This window comes from Pristiophorus japonicus, chromosome 2 (genome assembly GCF_044704955.1).
Source record: "Pristiophorus japonicus isolate sPriJap1 chromosome 2, sPriJap1.hap1, whole genome shotgun sequence".
Classification (NCBI taxonomy): domain Eukaryota; kingdom Metazoa; phylum Chordata; class Chondrichthyes; family Pristiophoridae; genus Pristiophorus; species Pristiophorus japonicus.
In genome coordinates this window covers 307,206,584-307,229,016 of record NC_091978.1, presented here as the reverse complement: position 1 = coordinate 307,229,016, position 22,433 = coordinate 307,206,584, and the positions used below count along the sequence as shown (strand labels likewise).

The following is a 22,433-nucleotide window of genomic DNA, read 5'->3' as shown; positions in this document are numbered from 1 at the left end:
GGGATAGAGTAATAATTTTAATAGGGACTAGGGCATCAAAGGTGGTGATGAGGGTGTGGTTGAGCAGATCGGTGGCTGCAGAAATGTCATTGTTAAAAGAGAGCCAAAGGTTGAACAGTTTTGAGTTGATATGTGCAGTTGTAAGAGAATTTGGAGAGAGTTTTTTCTGGGGGCGGATGCAGAAGAAGTAGTTTTGGATTGGGGAAGGGGGATGTGGGTCAAGAGCGATACCAGGAAATGGTCAGCGATGGCTTCATCTTTAATCGATATGGTTGGAATAGCAAGGCCACGAGAGCTTGCAAGGTCAAGGGGGTGGCCATGAATATGGGTTGAGAAATTTGCATGGAGGGAGAGATTAAGGGAGGACAGGAAGGTAGTGAACTCAGAGGAGAGAGACCATGATGAATTGAGATGGAGGTTGAAGTCACCGAGGATGAGAAGTCGCTCGGTGAATAGGCTGTGGGAGAAAAGCAGTGAGGATATATCCGTGATAAAGCTTTTATCATAGTTGGGTGAGCGATACAAAACGAGAATTTTGAATGAGAGGTGGGAGGGGTAAAATAAGGCGAGATGTTCAAAAGATGAGAAAGTGTCGGAGGAGTAGAGGGACAGACCAAGGTATGACTTAGTGATGAGAGCTATACCGCTACAATGGCGGTCTGGATGGGGCAAGTGTTGGAAGGTATAGTCGAGAGGGGAATCTTCGATTAAAGGTAGTGTGTCATTATCCCTCGGTCAAGTTTCAGTTAGTGCCATTGTCATGCATTCAACTGTCATTGTAACCCATGTATAAACTGACCTAAGTTCTACACCGTGAGAACATTGACCACAAGGGGGTGAACTTGTGGGAGACACTCCTAACCTGGACTTCCAGGTATAAAAGGGGAAGCTCCACCCACCTTCATCACTTCATTGCTGGCGAATAAAGGTTACTGGTCACAGAGTGACCTTCTCTCAAGTATGGGCCTCGTGTGCATTTATACTGTATAGTAAGGACATATTATTGGCGACGAGAAACTGGGATTTAAACCACACGAGCATGGCCACGAGCAGCACAGATGAGAGGTACTGTGTTGGTGATGATTGGGACGATTTTATTGAGAGACTACAGCAAAGTTTCGTCACTAAGGAATGGCTGGGACAGGATTCGGCCGACAAACGCAGGGCTCATCTCCTGACAGTTTGTGGATCCAGGACGCACTCCCTGATGAAGGACCTTCTAGCGCCAGAGAAGCCGGCGGACAAGACTTTTGAAGAGCTCAGTAAGTTGATCGGGGAACACTTTAAACCGGCAAGCAGCATGCACATGGTGAGACACCGGTTTTACATGCACCAGCGGCGAGAAGGGCAAAGTGTTCCAGACTTCGTGGCAGACCTCCGGCGACAGGCGAGCCTATGTAAGTTTCCAGATGCATGCAGAGCGGAGATGCAGCGAGACATTTTTATTGAGGGCATCGGGCACGCTGGGGTTTTCATGAAACTGATTGAGAGCAAAGACCTGACCCTGGAAACGGCGGCTTTGATGGCCCAGACATTTATCTCAGGGGAGGAAGAGACCAGAATGATGTTTGACAAAAATCTTGGCTTAAATGCAGCAAATGGACAGGGAGTCAACATTGTTAATGCGAGACATAGTTCTCTAGGCAGGCAGGGGCAATCGGACATGCCCGAGCATGTAGTCGAACCCAAAGGGGGAATTCAACAAAGACAATGGCTAGCTGAACGGCGATTCATGCCATCGCAAGGGACAATATGGCCAGTAATGGGGCCATCAACACCTGTCAATGGTGCGCTTAAGGACAGTTACAGAGACAGTGAGAGACGATCGACTGGTAATGGACCTGTTGTTTCCAACAACAGCTCATGTTGAAGGTGTGGAGGCAAACACCCAGCCAGAACTTACAGGTATCAGCAATATACCTGCAGAAACTGCAACATCAGCGGTCACTTGTCGCGTATGTGCAGGAAGCCTGCAGCCAGGTTGATGTACGAGGAGGATGGGCCCGATGTAAGCCCTAGGAGGCCAAATGAACACTGGGGGAAATTGCTGGAAGCTGAAGTTCAGCGAGTTCATGTGGAGCACATATACAGTTCATATACCAGGACGCCACCGATAATGATGAAAGTGCTCCTCAATGGCATCCCAGTATCAATAGAGCTAGATATAGGGACCAGCCAGTCCCTGATGAGCATCAAACAGTTCGACAAGTTGTGGGCATCCAAGGCCAGGAGGCCAAAATTATTGCCGATTGACGCACAGCTAAGGAGATCATTCCGGTGCTAGGCAGCGCCATGAGATTTGGAGAACAGGTTGCCACACTGGATTGTCCCAGGGGATGGTCCCGCACTACTGGGGAGGAGTTGGCTTGCTGTCATGAACTGGAAATAGGGTGATGTCAATGCAATCTCTTCTGTGGAGCTAGTATCATGCTCACAGGTCCTGGACAAATTTGACTCATTATTTCAACCCGGTATTGGCACTTTCATGGGGGCCAAGGTAGTGATTCACATAAACCCGAATGCCAGGCCAGCACACCACAAGGCCAGAGCGGTGCCGTACGTGATGCAGGAAAAGATAGAAGGCGAATTGGACCGCCTGCTGGGGGAAGGCGCCAATCGAATTCAGTGACTGGGCGAGCCCGATTGTGCCGGTGCTCAAGGCGGATGGGTTGGTCAGAATATGTGGTGATTACAAGGCCACCATCAATCGGGTGTCACTCCAAGACCAGTACCCACTACCGAGAGCGGAGGACCTCTTTGTGACGCTATCCGGTGGCAAACTTTTTTCAAAATTGGACCTGACCTCAGCTTACATGACCCAGGAGCAGGCGAGTGAGTCGAAGAAGCTGACCACCATCACGACACACAAGGGGTTGTTTGAGTACAACAGATGTCCGTTCAGGATTAGCTCGGCCGCTGCGATCTTTCAACGCAATATGGAAAGCCTCCTCAAGTCAATTCCAAGGACGGTGGTTTTTCAAGACGACATCCTCATCACGGGTTGCGATACTGAAGAACACCTCCACAACCTGGAGAAGGTGCTACGCAGACTGGACCGGGTAGAGCGGCGACTGAAAAAGTCTAAGAGCGTCTTCCTAGCTTCAGAGGTAGAATTCTTGGGGATGAGGGTAGCAGCAGACGGGATCAGACCTACTGCGTCCAAAACGGAAGCAATCCAGAGAGCACCCAGACCCCGTAACACGACAGAGCTGCGTTCGTTCCTGGGGCTCCTGAACTATTTTGGTAACTTTCTTCCCAAATTGAGCACGCTGTTAGAGCCGCTACACGTGCTCCTACGCAAAGGTCGTGATTGGGTCTGGGGGGTCAGTCAGGAAATGGCTTTTGATAGAGCACGTAATTTGTTATGCTCCAACAATCTGTTGACGCTATCTGACCCATGTAAGAAACTTGTTTTAACGTGCGATGCGTCATCCTATGGGGTCGGGTGTGTGTTGCAGCATGTCAATACCAAGGGTCAGTTACAGCCGGTAGCTTATGCCTCCAGAAGTCTGTCCCAGGCAGAAAGGGGCTATGGGATGGTAGAAAAGGAAGCGCTTGCATGTATATAATCAGTAAAAAAAATGCACCAGTACCTGTTTGGCAGGAAATTTGAGCTGGAGACAGATCACAAATCCTTAACATTCCTTTTGGTCGTCAACAAGGCCATAAATGCAAATACATCGGCCCGCATACAGAGGTGGGCACTCACGTTAGCCGCCTATAACTATACAATTCGGCACAGACTGGGCACTGTAAACTACACCGATGCACTCAGCAGGCTCCCACGAGCCACCACTGAAGGGGCAACCGAGCATGCTGCTGAGATGGTCATGGCTGTTGAAGCTTTCGAAAGCGAAGGCTCATCCGTGACAGCCCGTCAGATCTAAGTCTGGACAAATAGAGACCCTCTACTGTCTCTAATCAAGAAGTGTGTCCTGAATGGGGACTGGGCAGCCACGTACAGTGCATGCCCTGAGGAATTTAAACAATTTCACAGGCGCAGGGATGAACTCTCGATTCAGGCCGATTGCCTACTGTGGGGAAACCGCGTAGTCATGCCCCAGATGGGCAGAGAGGTGTTCATCAGAGAACTCCACAATGAGCACCTGGGCATTGTCATGATGAAGGCAATTGCCAGTTCACACGTTTGGTGGCCAGGGATAGATGCATACTTGGAACTTTGTGTTTGCAGGTGCAACACGTGTGCCCAGTTGGGCAATGTGCCCAGGGAAGCCCCCCTTAGCCCCTGGTCCTGGCCCGCCAAGCCATGGTCATGCATCCATGTGGACTATGCAGGCCCTTTCATGGGAAAAATGTTTTTGGTTGTAGTAGACGCCTACTCCAAATGGATCAAGTGTGACATTCTTAATTCAAGCACATCCTCTGCCACGGTAGAAAGTCTACAGGCAATGTTCGCTGCCCATGGTCCACTGGACGTCTTACAAGCATTGAATTCCAGGACTTCATGGCAGGAAATGGTATCAACCATGTCAGAACGGCACCATTCAAGCCGGCTTCAAATGGCCAGGTGGAACGAGCATTGCAGATAATCAAACAGGGGATGCTCAGAATCCAACGGGGTTCCCTACAAAGCCACTTATCACGCCTCCTGTTGGCCAATAGATCCTGACCACACTTGCTCACAGGGGTTCCACCCGCAGAGCTGCTAATGAAAAGGATGCTCAAAACCAGGTTATCCCTTATACACCCCACCATGAAAGAAATTGTTGAGAGCAGGCGCAAGTCACAATGTGACTACCGTGACAGGAATGCGAGGGCGCGATGTATTGATGTCAATGACCCTGTCTTTGTCCTCAACTACGCTGCAGGGCCCAAATGGCTCGCAGGCACTGTGATTGCCAAAGAGGGGAATAGGATTATGGTAGTTAAACTTACCAATGGACAAATCTGCCACAAACACGTGGATCAAACAAAAAGGAGGTTCAGCAGCCGCATAGAAGAAGCAGAGGAAGAACACGATGTATAGTTCACTCCACCACAGGTGACCGAACACCGGAACCAAGTGGAGGAGAGCCCAGTTGCTGTGGGCAGTCCAGACAGGCCTGAGACACCGCAAACAGCAGACACTCAGGCCAGCGCCCAACAACCAGAGCCCCAACTCAGGCGCTACAAGGGAGCGTAAACCACCAGAGAGATTAACCTGTGATCCCAATAGGACTTTGGGGGGAAGGTGATGTCATGTATTCAACTGTCATTGTAACCCATGTAAAAACTGACCTAAGTTGTACACCATGAGAACATTGACCACTAGGTGGTGAACTTGTGGGAGACACTCCTAACCTAGACTTTCAGGTATAAAAGGGGAAGCTCCACCTACCTTAATCACTTCAGTGCTGGCGAATAAAGGTTACTGGTCACAGAGTGACCTTCTCTCAACTATGGGCCTTGAGTGCATTTATACTGTATAGTAAGGACATATTAGCCATGATATCAATGTAGTCATCCACAATAATGTCATGGATGGCAAGGGTCTTATTCGCAAGTGAACGGACTTTCTGCAAGGAGATCTGGAGAGGATCGGTGATGGCTGATCTACTGCCAGACTACACATGGTCATTGCTTATAGGGAAGAGTTAGATGGGGAGGAGATTTGCAAGGTTAGCCCTCCCAGGACAAGCTGGGCAGTAAGGTCGGTGAGAGAATACGATAGGACAATGTGAGTTGCTACTTGTGAGGAGACAGCGACGAGAGCCACAATGTGCCTTCAGAGAATACCAAGAGAGGCACAGAGAGAAGCTGTAGGCTTGTCTAAAAGGGAGTCAAGTCTGAGACGTTGGCACGAGAGTAGGAATGTTGTAGAGCAAGGAAGTGTTGGTGTAGGGATTTTAGAGGACAGAGTATATGAGAGAGGATAGATGAAAGGTGGCATATTAACATTAGATACTGATCAGAGAGGGAAAGAGAGAAAAAGCGGGAGAAGGAAGTGTAAAAAGTAGTCAATGGCTCAGGTCTGAAACGGCAGCCAAAATGCGCACGCAATTAGATACAAGCGAAAAGATATTTTAAAAAGGAATTCAATTTACATGGTAAATACAATAAGGATTCAATAGTAGAATCAGTAAATCAAGATAAATTATATTAAATAAAATTAAATAATATATTGAATAAAATCAGAAAATCAGTAATTGAAGCAAAGTAAATCGGTCTTTAGCTGTCCTTAAAATTAATTCTCTGTCCAGTGATTCAATGAATATGAAAGAATCAATCACTGCCCCCCATTGTTGTGACATCATAACTTCATTACTTTTTAACATAGAAACATAGAAATATAGAAAATAGGTGCAGGAGTAGGCCATTCGGCCCTTCGAGCCTGCACCACCATTCAATATGATCATGGCTGATCATTCCCTCAGTACCCCATTCCTGCTTTCTCTCCATACCCCTTGATCCCTTTAGCTGTAAGGACCACATCAAACTCCCTCTTGAATATATCCAATGAAGTGTCCTCAACAACTTTCTGTGGTGGAGAATTCCACAGGTTCACAATTCTCTGAGTGAAGAAGTTTCGCCTCATCTCGGTCCTAAATGGCTTACCCCTTATCCTTAGACTGTGACCCCTGGTTCTGGACTTCCCCAATATTGGGAACATTCTTCCTGCATCTAACCTGTCCAACCCCGTCAGAATTTTATATGTTTCTATGAGATCCCCTCTCATTCTTCTAAATTCCAGTGAATATAAGCCTAGTCCATTCAGTCTTTCTTCATATGTCAGTCCTGCCATCCCCAGAATCAGTTTGGTGAACCTTCGCTGCACTTCCTCAATAGCAAGAATGTCCTTCCTCAGATTAGGAGACCAAAACTGTACACAATATTCAAGGTGTGGCCTCACCAAGGCCCTGTACAACTGCAGTAAGACCTCCCTGCTCCTGTACTCAAATCCCCTCGCAATGAAGGCCAACATGCCATTTGCCTTCTTCACCGCCTGCTGTACCTGCATGCCAACTTTCAATGACTGATGTACCATGACACCCAGGTCTTGTTGCACCTCCCCTTTTCCTAATCTGTGACCATTCAGATAATACTCTGCCTTCCTGTTTTTGCCACCAAAATGGATAACCTCACATTTCTCCACATTATACTGCATCTGCCATGCATTTGCCCACTCACCTAACCTATCCAAGTCACCTGCAGCCTCTTAGCATCCTCCTCACAGCTCACACTGCCACCCAGCTTAATGTCATATGCAAATTTGGAGATATTACATTCAATTCCTTCATCTAAATCATGAATGTATATTGTAAAGAGCTGGGATCCCAGCACTGAACCTTGCGGTAACCCACTCGTCACTGCCTGCCATTCTGAAAAGGACCCGTTTATTTCTACTCTTTGCTTCCTGTCTGCCAACCAGTTCTCTATCCACGTCAATACATTAACCCCAATACCATGTGCTTTAATTTTGCACACTAATCTCTTGTATGGGAACTTGTCAAAAGCCTTTGAAAGTCCAAATACACCACATCCACTGGTTCTCCCTTGTCCACTCTACTCGTTACACCCTCAAAAAATTCTAGAAGATTTGTCAAGCATGATTTCCCTTTCATAAATCCATGATGAATTGGACTGATCCTGTCACTGCTTTCCAAATGCGTTGCTATTACATCTCTAATAATTGATTCCAACATTTTCCCCACCACCAATGTGTGAGCTGTGAGGAGGATGCTAATAGGCTGCAGGGTGACTTGGACAGGTTAGGTGAGTGGGCAAATGCATGGCAGATGCAGTATAATATGGATAAATGTCAGGTTATCCACTTTGGTGGCAAAAACAGGAAGACAGAATATTATCTGAATGGTGACAGATTAGGAAAAGGGGAGGTGCAACGAGACCTGGGTGTCATGATACATCAGTCATTGAAGGTTGGCTTGCAGGTACAGCAGGCGATGAAGAAGGCAAATGGTGTGTTGGCCTTCATAGCTAGAGGATTTGAGTATAGGAGCAGGGAGGTCTTACTGCAGTTGTACAGAGCCTTGGTGAGGCCACACCTTGAATATTGTGTTCAGTTTTGATCTCCTAATCTGACGTTATTGCTATTGTGGGAGTATAGCGAAGGTTCATCAGACTGATTCCCGGGATGGTAGGACTGACATATGAAGAAAGATTGTATCAACTGGGCTTGTATCCATTGGAGTTTGGAAGAATGAGAGGGGATCTCATTGAAACATAAAATTCTGACAGGATTGGACAGGTTAGTTGCAGGAAGGATGTTCCCGTTGCTGGGGAGTTCCAGAACCAGGGGTCACAGTCTCAGAATAAGGGGTAAGCCATTTAGGACCGAGATGAGGAGAAACTTCTTCACTCAGAGTGGTTAACCTGTGGAATTCTCTACCGCAGAAAGTTGTTGAGGCCAGTTCGTTAGATATATTCAAAAGGGAGTTAGATATGGCACTTACAGCCAAAGGGATCAAGGGGTATGGAGAGAAAGCAGGAAAGGGGTACTGAGGTTGAATGATTAGCCATGATCTTATTGAATGGTGGTGCAGGATCGAAGGGCCGAATGGCCTGCTCCTGTACCTAATTTCTATGTTTCTATGTTTCTATGTTTCTATGTTTTGGATGAGACGTTAAACTGAGGCCCTATCTTCTCTTTCAGGTGGACATAAAAGATTCCGTGGCACTATTTCGAAGAGCAGGTGAGTTATCCCTAGTGTCCTGGCCAATATTTATCCCTCAATCAACATCACTAAAACAGATTATCTGATCATTATCACATTGCTGTTTGTGGAGCTTGCTGTGTGCAAATTGGCCATTATGTTTCCTACATTACAACAGTGGCTACACTTCAGAAGTTTTTAATTAGCTGTAAAATGCTCTGGGATGTCTGGTGGTCATGAAAGGCACTATATAAATGTAAGTTTTTCTTTCTTTTGGTGTCACTTTGTCTTCTTGCTGCTGTTTCCCTACCCGCTCCCCCATGATGTGTTCAGCTATAAAAGGAATAAAGTCAATGTTCTCAATTTGTGTGTTTTTTATATATTTTTAACGGTTTTGTCTGTCTTTATTCCTGTATATATTTTTCTTTGTCACCCGAGTTATAACCAGTGTAATTATCGAGTCTTGCTGGATAAATTAATATGTAAATTTTAATAATGAATTATATTTGTATGTTGTGGTTCAATTATGTCCCACCCTCTAAACCTACATTTCCATATATATTAAAAGAAGTTGGGGAAGCAATCGCAGAGGCACTATTACATATATATAACAATTTATTAGAAGAAGGAATAGCGCCAGAGGACTGGCAGACAGCTAATGTGATTCCAATATTTAGAAAGGGAGATAGAACAAGTCCAAGGAACTATAGACCATTTAGCTTATTGTCAGTGGTAAGAAAGATAATGGAATCCTTACTAAAAGATGTAATTTAAAAAATCTATTAACTGAAAATATAATAAAGAATTGTCAGCACAGATTCCAAAAGGGAAAGTTATGCTTGACCAACCTTACTGAATTCTTTGAAGAAGTAACAGAAACAGTAGATAAAGATAATGCTGTAGCTGTATTTTGGATTTTCAAAAGGCGTTTGAAAAGGTAGTAGACTCATGACTAAGATCAGAACATGTCAGGGGACAAGTAGCATAGTGGTGATCCACAAGGATCGATGCTGGGACCACTGTTGTTCATCATTTACATAAACGAATAAGGAGGCCACATAATGCTTAGAAAATAATTGTCTAAATGGGTAGAGGTACAGAAGGATGTGACGGTACAGATACATAAATCACTCAACACAGTGATGCAGGTTAATAGGCCACAAAAGAGCAAACAAAGCACTGAGGTTCATTTCGAGAGGAATCGAATTGAAATACAGAGAAGTCATGTTAAACTTGTATAGTACCTTGCTTAGACCACACTTGGAGAACTGTGAACAAATCTGGTGATATTATCAAAATGATATAGAGGAACTAAGGAAGATGCTCAAATGATTAACTAGAATTATACCATAACTGAAGGGTTGTACCGATGAGGAAACATTGAACAGGCTGAGGCTCTTTTTTCGAGAAAAGAGAAGGCTGAGGGGTGATCTGACAGAGGTCTTTAAGATTACGAAAGGGTTTGATAGGGTAGATGTAAAGGGGGAGACAGAACTTGGGGCCATAATATAAGATAGTCACAAATAAATCCAATAGGAATTTAGGAGAAACATCTTTATCCAGAGAGTGGTCAGAATGTGGAACTCTCTACCACAAAGCAGATTTGAGGCGAATAGCATAAATGTATTTAAGGGAAAGCGAGATAAACACATGAAGAAGAAAGGAATAGAAGGATATTTTGATAGGGTTAGATGGAAAAAGGGTGGAGTGGGAGGAGGCTCGTGTGAAGCATAAACACCGGCATAGACCTGTTGGGCCGAATTGCCTGTTTCTGTGCTGTAAATACCAGGTAAAATTATATAAAGACCACACTTGGGGTTGGACATTCCTGCTTCCAGTCGGACAGGGAATGCGGATCAGGAGGTCACAGGTGCAAGTAGATGCTCGGTGCAGGATGGTGATGTGGTTGGGGGGTCAGGGTTCCAAGACCGGGGGGGTCCCATCTCCTGGGGGTCCGATAGCTGGGGCGGGGGGAGGGAGCTGATCCCTGACCTCGGGACTGAGTCACAATACCGAGGGTGTCTGATCCTCAACCCTTGGGCTGAGTCCTGATGCCTGAGGGTGTGGAGGGATGTTCCAGGCCTGGGGGGTGGGTCGGATCCCTGGGGGGTCTGATCTCCAACCCTAGGGAGGGCCAGACTAATGATGGTGGAGCTTGAGGATTGAGAAGAAGCACTCTTCTTCCTCTCAGCCCACAAGGATTGCTCGCGAGGCTGAGCCCGCCTCTTTGCTGTCAGTAGGAATCCCGAGCCCTGGGATCCCTGACCGCCTGCAGTGAAACATGCAAAGCAGGTTAAAGTAGAGGCTTCAGGCCTCATTATAATATTTACATTTCCAACCTGCCTCCTAGCAGCGGGTTGGCTGCTTTCCCCCACCCGCCACGCCCCATGCCCCTGTCCCGCCTGAGTGAAAGGTAAAAGTGGGGGAGTCGGAGGCGGGTTAGAGTCGGGATTCACATTTTTACAACTTTCACTTCCCTTCATGTCTCCAACCCGCCCGTTCTTACCTGTGAAAATTTCGGCCTTGCTCTTGACGCTCATGGGTAGATCTTGACTGTGCAACAGTGTAAAATGGTTGATATTACTTCATTTACAGCGGGACATTTTTTGATTTTTGTTGATGTCAATAGAAATAAAATATAAAACATGCTACCAATTTACTATCAGCCATTTTACACCATTGCACACTCAATGTGCACTGCCAGACATCAACTTGTTAAATTAAGAAATTTGAGTCATTTGGCAAACATCCTTTTCTCATTTGATTACCACAAAAAGCAAATTATGAATTTTACAGATCACAGTGGAAAAAATAAAGGTTAGTCAATTTAAAAATCGCCTTCTGTTTACGTAGGGTAGAATGTGGGAGGCCAGCCAGGAGTACATTTGAATAGTCAAGTCTAAAAGTAATAAAGGATTGGATGAGGGTTTCAGCAGTGGATGAGCTGAGGCAAGTGCAGAGACGGGCGATGGGTACGGAGGTGGAAATAGGTAGTCTTAAATATGCTCTGGATATGCGGTTGGAAGCTCATTTCGGGGTCAAATATGACAGCAAGGCTGTGAACAGTGTGGTTCAGCCTCAGACAGATGATAGGGAGAGGGATAGAATCAATGGCTAGGGAACGGAGTTTGTTGCGGAGACCGAAAACAATGGCTCCGGTCTTCCCAATATTTAATTGGAGAAAGCGTGACTTGTTTCTGAAGTTCTGAGGGAGGATGCAATCCTATATGATATATTAACTGCATACATGCACAAGCACAGATAATTCTTTTGAATTTAAAAAGGGAGGATTGACTAAGGGATAACATTGCAACAGAATCCTTAAACATACCTGCAGATATTCCCCATATAGTATTCCACCTCTACTGGCTTTGTTTGTTCCATCTTGTGATGCGTCACAATTTTCTTGCAGGTCTGAAGGAAATAAATGTCTGAAAGAAAGTTGCCATAAGTTACAAGTTACAATATCATGGGGTATTCTACTGTATAATTGGGTATTCTGTTGTATATTGGGATATTCTGCTGTATAATGCGCTATGCCCCTGAGCTGAGCTTCCGACCACATATCCTTTCCAAGACCAAGACTGCCTACTTCCACCTCCATAACATTGCTTAACTCTGCCCCTGCCTCAGCTCATCTGCTGCTGAAACCCTCATCCATGTCTCTGTTGCCTCTAGACTCGACTATTACAAAGCTCTCCTGGCCGGCCTCCCACCTTGCACCCTCCGCAAATTTGGCTCATCTAAAACTCTGCTGCCTATGTCCAACCTCGCATCAAATCCCGTTCACCCATCACCCCTGTGCTCGCTGACCTACATCGGCTCCCGGTCCGGCAACTCCTTGATTTTGAAATTCTCATCCTCGCCCCTCCCTATTACTGTAATCTCCTCCACCCTACAACCCTCTGAGATCTCTGCTCTCCTCTAATTCTGGTCTTGTATAATCACTCCACTGTTGATGGCCCCTGGGATGACAGACACACCAACATTAGTGTCCTGACCAGGCCAACATCCCCAGCATTGAAGCATTGACCACACTTAATCAGCTCTGGGGCTGGCCACATCGTTCGCATGCGAGCCAAGTGTTCTACTTGGAACTCCTTCACGGCAAACGAGCCAAAGGAGGGCAGAGGAAACATTACAGAGATGCCTTCAAAGCCTCCCTGAAAAAGTGCAACATCCCCACTGACACCTGGGAGTCCCTGGCCAAAGACCGCCCTAAGTGGAGGAAGTGCATCCGGGAGGGCGCTGAGCACCTCGAGTCTCATCGTCGAGTGCATGCAGAAATCAAGCGCAGGCAGCGGAAAGAGCATGCGGCAAACGTATCCCACCCACCCTTTCCCTCAATGACTATCTGTCCCACCTGTGACAAGGACTATGGCTCTCGTATTGGACTGTTCAGCCACCTAAGGACTCATTTTAAGAGTGGAAGCAAGTCTTTTTCGATTCCGAGGAACTGCCTATAATGATGAGGTGGCCATACCTTCTGTTGCCTAGGTCTTAAGCTCTGGAATTGCCTCCTTAAACCTCTCTGCCTTTCTACCTCTCTCTCCACCTTTAAGACGCTCCTTAAAAACTACAACCGGAGTTTTGCAAGTGTTGGGCATGTGGATTTGATGGTGTGTCAGCAGTAACAATTGCTGAAATTGCCAGCGTGTTTAACTATGGTGCTTTTCCCAGCATGTCATGGACTCGCTCGGCAGAGGCGGGCGACCTCATTGAAGTACTTAAATGCTTGTTGAGAGACTTCCAAGAGGCTTTTTAATGGCAGGTTTTGGCTTTAACTTCTGGAGCATGGGATTGACGCACCTTGTCTGTGAAGGGGAAGCTCAGTGGCCATTGTGCGAGTCCAATATTGAGAGCTGGGAAAACACATAAATGCTCCCACATAATCCCTGATTACTTGGCTAATGGAAAGACTTGCCAGTCCATCCTTCTTTAGCACTTTACACCTCCAAACAGACTTACCAGCTGACCGCTTGGAGACAAGAGCTATTCACTGAAGTCGTGGCTCATGACACCATTGAGGAGGCCAAGTACTGAAGCCCAGGAGTGTTATAATGAGAGCCACATGTCCAGCACTAAATGTGTCATAGAGCAAGCAATAGGCATGCTGAAGATGCACTTCATAAGCATTGACAGATCTGGAGGAGCTCTTCAGTATGCACCAGCCACTGTCTCCAGAATCTTCGTCATTTGCTGCGAGCTGCACAACATAGTGCAAGCAGCGAGGATTGGAGCCGCATGAGGAACAAGTCGCAGAGCACGCAGCCTCTTCGGAAGAGGAGGAGGAACAGGTGGATGACTAAGAAGAGGAAGAGGAGGAACCTGAGTTGGAGATTCCACCAGCAGTTGTGCACACTGCTGCCCGGGAGGCCTGGTTTGGCCTCATAATGGCCAGATTTACTTACCTTGCTCCAATGCTCCCATATGGCTGCGACATGCTGTACTAAGCTCCCCTGCCCATCCCAAACAACACCATAAAGCGGGCCTACAATGATCAAGCCATTCCTCTCACCCAAAACCCCATTGTTTGAGGTTAAATAATGTCCCACCATTCTCTTCATGTGACAAGGCCACTTCCCAGGTAGCAGACAAAAATGGACAAGATCGGAAAGTGGTGCAAAGAAATAAAATTTATCAGTGTCATAAATATAACTGAAACGTATCACTAACATTTGTTCGTATACCCATGTGCTAACCCTTGTGCATCTAGCATTGTGTCTTTTTCTCTTTTCCGAGTGCTTCTACTCAGTGCAACACCTGTGGTTTCAGCCGAGTTAGTTAGAGGCAGGCTGCTCACTTCCCTGCTGCACCTGCTTAGACACTTTTGATGGATGTCCTCTGGGTTTTGAAGCGTGTGAAGGCCCCGCCAAATACTGCTCCTCCTGCTACTTTGCAGGGGCAGACTCGGCCATCAGGATCTGAGGCAGCATGTGGGGCTCTGGCTAAGAGGGAGGCAACGGGGGAAAAGTGTGAGAACTTTGAGCAGAGGCCTCACTTTCATGCCCCCTCTTAGCATCATCCCTCTCATGGGCCACCCACACTTCCCTGCTAGCAAGGAGCTAGAGAGTACCTTGCTGCACATCAGTCAGGCGACGAACGCCAAAGTCTATGTTTATATCCCTCCTCAAGATGAGATTGATGAGCTTCTGCCGTCTGTTGTCCACAGCAATCTTGTTCTTGTATGACTGGCACATTTGCTGCTCCATGCAGGTGGCTATCCCTTCCATGGGACAGCCCATCGTCGCCATCACCTGTGGTGCTCATGTTGGAGATAGACTCCTCCATTCTCTGTACATTTGCAGATATCACAGCTGCAAAAGCTGCCAGAACCTCAAGCAATTGTTGCTGCCCCTCCAATATCACCCTTTCTCAATGGCCCCCAAGACTTAGCATCTGCATGCAGCTCAATAGAGCTTGGAGCATCCTGCGATCTCCGACGAGGACTCTCCACTGCTGTCCCTGTCAACAACATCTGCTCTTTCTCACTTGAGAGTTGTGAGACACCAGGTGACAACACTATTCTCTCGCACAGGACCCACCGAGGTGTGCGTATCTGCGCTGGTGCTGGCTGCGTTTGGGTCTGCTGATGGTGCACCCTCAGAGGCTGGAGCTTCCTCTGAGGAATCACCTTCCTTCTCCTGCTGGACAGTGGGAGGGGAGGAGACACTTAATGGGCCTGAGGGAGAGTAAAGAGATGAATTAGAAGTGTTATATTAAGAATGGGTAACATTACCATGATGCACATGATGGCATTTCACTGGCTGCTGACATCAGTCACTATCTGAGTGACTGTTGTATGCCATGTGGCTATATGAGATGTAATTTTGTCACCAGGTTGCTGGGATGTTCCCCTCTCTCCATATCTCACCGCCAGCAGCTCTGCCACTCCAGTGATCTCCAGGGCCTCCTCCTCTGCGGGAGTCAATTGAGTAAAGATTGGAGTGACGTGACATTGCCAAATGACCTCCTTCTGTGGTGTTAGTTGCTGAGATTGCATTAGGATGAGGATGAGTGTCAGTGGTGGTTAGTCGGATGGGGATGTGAGTATGTACATAGACTGAGAGGGATGGGGACACCTGCAAGGTAGGTTGGTGTGAGGATTGACGAGCAGGAGTAGGCTTGGGAAGGCAGAGTGCTGGGGTTGTGGTGACAGGCTCATCAGGATGAAGGTGAGTGTGGCATTGCATTCACCTTTCCTGAGCTCATGAAATCATTGAATGTTTTACGGCACTGGATTCATGTCCTCCTGACAACGTCCCTGTTGCTGACCTCTATGTCCAACCATGCCCTTTTTTGTCTTTGCATGACCTTTTGCATCTATTGCCAGGGTAGAGGACCTCCCTGCATGCTCTTACTGCCTACATCTGAACATCAAGGGAGGCATCACTGAATCTTGGGGCGGCCCTCTGCCTTGTCTCCATGGCCCACACTTTTATCAGTTTTATAACACTGCTCAGACATCTGGATACCAACTTATTCACGCCTATATTATCCTTCAAATGAGATGTGTGCAAGGCTGCTTTAACTACCCATGCTTGAAACGAGTCGTTGATTACGTCACCAGAAGCGCTCCATTTAGTTGGGCCAGGAAATGCCCATGACTGATTCAATTGGGGCCATTAAGTAAAAGTCGCACTGCAGAATGCACTCTTCATATCTTCGGGTTCCCGACCCGCTACGCAGCCCGCATGCACACAAACCGTCACCAGGGTAAATATTCTGGCCAAAATCTCTTCTTGTGGTTCTGAATCAAATTTTGTTTGATAATGCACCGGTGAGGCAACTTAGGATGTTTTATTATGTTAAAGGCATAATATAAATGCAACTTATTGTTGTTCGTACAATGTATAATGCAGTATCCTACTGTATAATAGTGTTTTCCATTGTACAATGGGGTATTCTATTGCATTATGGAGTCTTGTATTGAATAATGGGGTATTGTAGTATACAATGGGGTATTGTGTTGTGTAATGGGGTATTGTATTGTATAATGTGGTATTGCATTGTATAATGGGGTAATATATTGTACAATGGGGTATTGCTTTGTATAATGGGCTATTGTTTGTATAATGGGTATAAGAATTAGGAGCAGGAGTAGGTCATTCGGCCCCTCAAGCCTGCTCCGCCATTGTATTGTCTAATTGGATTGGATTTTATAATGGGGTATTGTATTGTATAATGGGGTTTGTATTATACAATGGGAAATTGGATTGTATAATGGGGTATTGGTTTGTACAATGGGGTATTGGTTTGTACAATGGGGTATTCTATTGTATAATGGGGTATTCTATTCTATAAGATTCAGGAGAGAGCTGGGTAGCCTTTTATTACACTGAGTTTTGAGGCTATGGCAGCTACTAGCAGAGTTAGTGATTAATATAACTTTAGCAATCAGACAGTAATGGTACATAGAAAATATATAAGAACATAAGAAATAGGAGCAGGAGTAGGCCACTCAGCCCCTCAAGCATGCTCTGCCATTCAACAGATTCATGGCTGATCTTCTTCCCCAACTCCACTTTCCTGCACTATTCCCATATCCCTTGACTCCCTTAATATCTGAAATCTATCGATCTCTGTCTGAATACACTCAACATGGAAACAGGCAGTTTGAGCTAACCAGTCTGTTGGTGTTTATGCTCCATATAATTAGTAGTACTAATCCCACATGCCAACTCTTTTACCATATCCATGTATTCTCCTTTACGGCAACCAACTATCAAACCTATTTTTAAAGTTGATCTCCACTTTAATCGCTAATTCTGGTAGTACATTCCAGTCAGAAGGTCATGGCTTCACACTCCACAGTATTAACTTGTTTTGACTAAAAATAAATGTTCTGTAGATGCATTGCAATCCTTAAATATCGGCTGGCAATTTCATCTAAGCCATTGAAAGTGTGATGTAAACCCCATTTCCAGACGCAAGCAGCGGGCGATTTTAACCCTACTCACTCAACAGAAATCTGACAGTGGGCAGTTAATATCACCCTGGCATCATCACAACATCTACAATCTTTTCTCCTGAGCAGGCAGCAAGGACATGCGCCTGAAGCAAACAGGGTCCTTCTTTATATGTGCATGTTGCGGCCCGATTACATCATTGAGACCCGACTGTAATTTTAACTTCGGCTAGAGCAGGGAATCCACTTGGAGTTAAAATCAGGGCCAAAGGTTCTGCTGCATTTCTGGCAAAGTTAGCATTAGGCAGTCCCTCGTATCGAGGCTGACCTGCTTCCACACCAAAAAGGGATGAGTTCACAGGTGTTTCAATGAGAGATCTGACATTCTAGGTCCCGAATTACATATTGATGGGTGGAAGATGCCTGTGCGTGGATTCTTTTAATGTGGGGTGGCCGTTGCACACCAGCCACCACATGGGCTTGACAGAGCTAGGTCTTGATCCAGTGGCAAGGGTTAACCAAGATGACTGGAGACCAAGCTCTGCTGCACCAACCTAGTGATACTTCAGTGCCGTATTGAGGGAGTACTGCATTATTGGATATGTCATATTTCAGATGAAATTAAGGCACTGTTTGTTCAGGAAAACTCAAAAGGTCCACAGACTAAACACATGGAAAAGTTACGATGGCGGAGAGGGACATTTCCAATGACAGTGTTAGAATTTACAGTTACAGCTTTTGTATTAAAGTTTACAGTTGATATCTAATTACATCCAATGTCCCAAAGTGCTTTACAAACAGTGGCTTCAATTTTGAAGTACAGTCACTATTATTATGTAGGCAAACACAGCAGCCACTTAGTACACAACAAGGTCCCATAAACAATAAATTAATGAATAACCAAACTATCAGCTTTTGATTGAAGGAAGAACAATGGTCAGGACACTGGAAAAACTCATTGCTCAACAACAACAACATCCTGTATTTATATAGCGCTTTCAATGTAGTAAAACATCTCATGGCGCTTCACAGGAGCATTATCAATCAAAATTTGACATTGAACCAAAATAAGGAGATATTAGGGCAGAGGAGGTAGGTTTCAAGGAGCATCTTAAAGGAAGAGAGGCAGAGAGGCTGAGAGGTTTAGGGAGGGAATTCCAGAGCTTGGGGCTTTGGCAGCTGAAGGCACGGCCACCAATAGTGGAGCGATTAAACTCAGGGATGCTCAAGAGGCCAGGCTTGGTGGAGCGCAGATATCTTGGAGGGTTGTGGGGCTGGACAAGATTACAGGGGCGAGGCAATGGAGGGATTTGAAAACAAGGATGAGAATTTTAAAATCAAGGTGTTGCTTAACCGAGAGCCAATGTAGGTCAGCGAGCACAGGGGTGATGGATGAACTCCTCTTTGAATAGTGCCATGGGATCTTTTACACCCATCTGAGAGGGTAGTAAATTAAATGTCACATCACGGTTTCATTATGTGCCATATCACTTTTGTGCATGAGTAAGGAAGTTATTCATTTTTACTAACGTTTCCTAACAGCATGAACAGCATCTGTGTGAGTTAGTGATTTGCAATATTTATTCATCAAACAAATACTACATCATGAGAAGATATTTATGGGTTATTCATTGTGTCTATCAGATCCTCAAAATGCATCCAATAATTGCCCAAAAGGTCCACTTGCCAGAATATAATTAGCTTTATCTGGTGCATTTCATTCAGGTCAAACGAGTTTAATACAAAATATTAGATAATCCTCAAAGAAAATAGCATATGAATACATGAATCTTTAGATTTTGTTAAATTGTGAAATTGGTCTTCAGTGGTCGCGCAAAAGGAGCAATACGAAATCAGCAACCTGCTTTAACTCCCTTCCTGATTTTCTTTTCCATTGATTTCAATGAAAAGAAAATTTGGCAGAGTGTAATACAGGTGCCCGATTCACTGTTGCTCAATTTGGCCAATGCCAAAGACCAATTTCACCCCACTGTATCTGGATAATTTGATAAAGAAAAACAATTTTCAACTGCCGGCCACATGATTCTCACCTGAAAAATGGGTGATCAGCAATTGAAAATCAGAGCACACCTCAACCAATCATTAGTGTCCAAAGCCTGCCTGATGCAATGTAAATGAGGGAGCAGCTCACAAGCATGAAACAGGCAGGGTGCTGCTTAAATATGCAAATCAGTGTCTTACCCCAGAGTTAGGTACTCAGCTCAGGATCAGATAGGATGCCAAGGTGTTAAACAGTGGTTAAGCCTGAGACAGCTAGCATTGGGGAGGAAGATGGAGTTGATCCTGAGAGTTTGTGCCAATGCTCAAGATGAAGGCTTTAGCCCCAAGAATAAATAAATGAGATTTAAAACCATAAATTAATTTAGCCACAAGAATATTAAGAACAAAAAGTAAATTTCTGCCTCAGGTATGTTTATGTGTACACGCACATTCAGTGGATATATGAATACGTAGCAATGTGCCTGCACTTATTGGATACAGCCTTCATGAAAAGCATTTGGAAATACTTTTGTACATTCAATATCAATTTGTACTTAATGTAGCAAAATTTCCCAAAGCATTTTACAAGGTGGATTGGACATCAACCAGCAGTCATGGGAGAGAGTCAAAACATCATGGCAATGCAATGTTTCTGCAACTATAGGGCATTATACTGCAGTTCTCAGACTCAGACTGGTATCTGTGGAACGTGATATAAAGCCGGCAGAGCCACATTTTCCAGATGATTGCAGGTCATATGAAGTCAGCTATGAAGGACCAAACATTTTTGGAATCAAGATCAGTTCAGTCAAAATTCATCTCTGACCAGATGAAGAGCAGTTTCATGATTTCATGATTATGCTTTTTTTTGTTTCAAGCAATCAGCAAATGGATGTATAATGTTTTACTGATCAGATCCTCAAACTAATGGGCAAAATATGTTACTTTTTTTTAGCATACTCCCTGAAGCAGAAAACGTGATAAGATGGGAAGGCAGCAATGTAGACAGGAAAACATGCTCACATCTGTAATTTCTTTGATGTTAGTTGGTCACATTTTGTAAAGGTATTTTGGTGAGTCAATATTATTGTGAGACCAAATGATATTGCTGGCACTTTTTTCTTCCTGCAGCACAAAAATGCTGAAGCTCGATAGAGTTTAAACATGTGGTTGGAGGATCTCATTATCTGTCGAGGTTTGCAAGTGATATTACTATTGGTTTAACTGTGAGTGGCATGTTTCACATCATTATTATCCTTCTGGTTTGACTGATGATCACTGTAGTTTAACATATTTGGATATGGTTAACATATTGGGTAAGGGTATTAAGGGATATGGAGCAAAGGCTGGAAAGTGGAGTTACTGTGCAGATCAGCCATGATCTAATTGAATATCGGAGCCTATTTTGTACTTCTTGTATAACACCAATCATCGCAAAAGTTTAAACCTCTGGTCAGACCTTCCCGCCTTCTATTCTAATTATCTTAAATGTCTCTGAATAAAATTATTTCATTTGGATTGTCATATTTTAGATTGAGACAGAAATTCACCTACATTCTGATTAAGGCAGCTACAGACACATATGCTTAATATATCTCGGTACTTAGGGCACTAAGTTTAATTATGAAATGTTTGGCAAAGCTTTCATCTATCCTTATACAAGGTTAAAATGCAATGATGCAAATTAGACTAAGACATTACTGAATCACAGAAACATTAGTGTTTTTTAATTATATAGTGCCTTATTACATCAACTCTCCACAATGAGTTACTTTACAACTGTAGTCACTGTTATTTAAGCATTCAATGTGTCAACATGACCATTACAGCTGTCCAACTCTTCCTCTTTAATTTAAAAATAATCTAAGCACGGAGTCAAATCGAATCAGTTAATGACTATGCTACATTCTATTTTCCCTCACAAAATGTGCCTATAACCGACATTCTGATCCAAAAATGCACAATTACCCAAAAATATAGCACTTTAGAAATGTTAAAGCTCGTTTGAATTAAAATCGCATATGCTAAAACTTAAGTTAAAACTTACTGTGATTTACTCCCTCGGAATGGGCACCCACTCATGGTTTCGCTTGTTCGCCGGATTCTTCTTGTTCTTTGCTGCGTTTTTCTACGATTTGGATGCAAATAATCCCCTTTTTTTTCCCTTTAAAAAGGAGTTCCCCTATCTGTCCCGACCAATCAACGGCAGAACTGCGGTGTGTGAAGGAGATAAAATTTGCTTTGCAAATATTAAGAGAAAAATACATTACACAAACTTCAGTCGTCGTTCAGATCAGTCCACGCAAATGTAATTATTGACAGGCACTTTAACACACACCCTGAGAGAAGGAGCCCGCACGATCAGCCCTCTCCTCCCTGACACTGGCAATGCTTATTATACAAATCTACATATATATGTTAACAATATATATTGCTTCATTATTTTTTTTAAATCGTTAGACTGATTTATAAATTGCACGATATTATATGGAGAGTAAGTTGATTGATATCAGACGTAATTAAGATACACATATCGCTGCGAATAATGGAATTCCAAACGAATCGGCGCATTGTCATCAGCTGGTTGTCTTGTGTTGGTCCTGGGAATATTCTTTATTATTACAATTGGCTAAAACATCGCCTTAGCGTATGGAACTTAGGTACAGCTTTACCCACACTGGAATAGACAATTCTGAAACATGGCTACAGAAAATTCAGAATTGGGAATTAAACATTGCAGGATATAACGTATTTAGAAAAGATAGAGAGGAACAAAGTGGGTGGAGCAGCTGTACTTCTTCGGGATAACTTATTAGCAGTAGCAAAAAGTGACACAGCTATCAGCAAGACAGAAATAGAATCCAAAAGCAAAATACATTACACAAACTTCAGTCATTGTCGAGATCAGTCCA

General features: G+C 44.6%; 1 protein-coding gene across 1 annotated transcript in view; it reads right to left on the bottom strand.

Annotated features, from left to right (window-relative positions):
- Positions 1-21,603, bottom strand: part of LOC139234196 (tryptophan 2,3-dioxygenase-like) — a 90,945-nt gene extending 69,342 nt beyond the window's left edge. The window contains exons 1-2 of the mRNA XM_070865242.1: positions 21,569-21,603; positions 11,944-12,043 (exon numbers count right to left, since the gene is read on the bottom strand). Coding sequence (XP_070721343.1) covers positions 11,944-12,043; positions 21,569-21,603 — 135 coding nt within the window. The remainder of the gene's footprint in view (positions 1-11,943; positions 12,044-21,568) is intronic.
- Between the last annotated feature and the right edge of the window lie 830 nt (positions 21,604-22,433).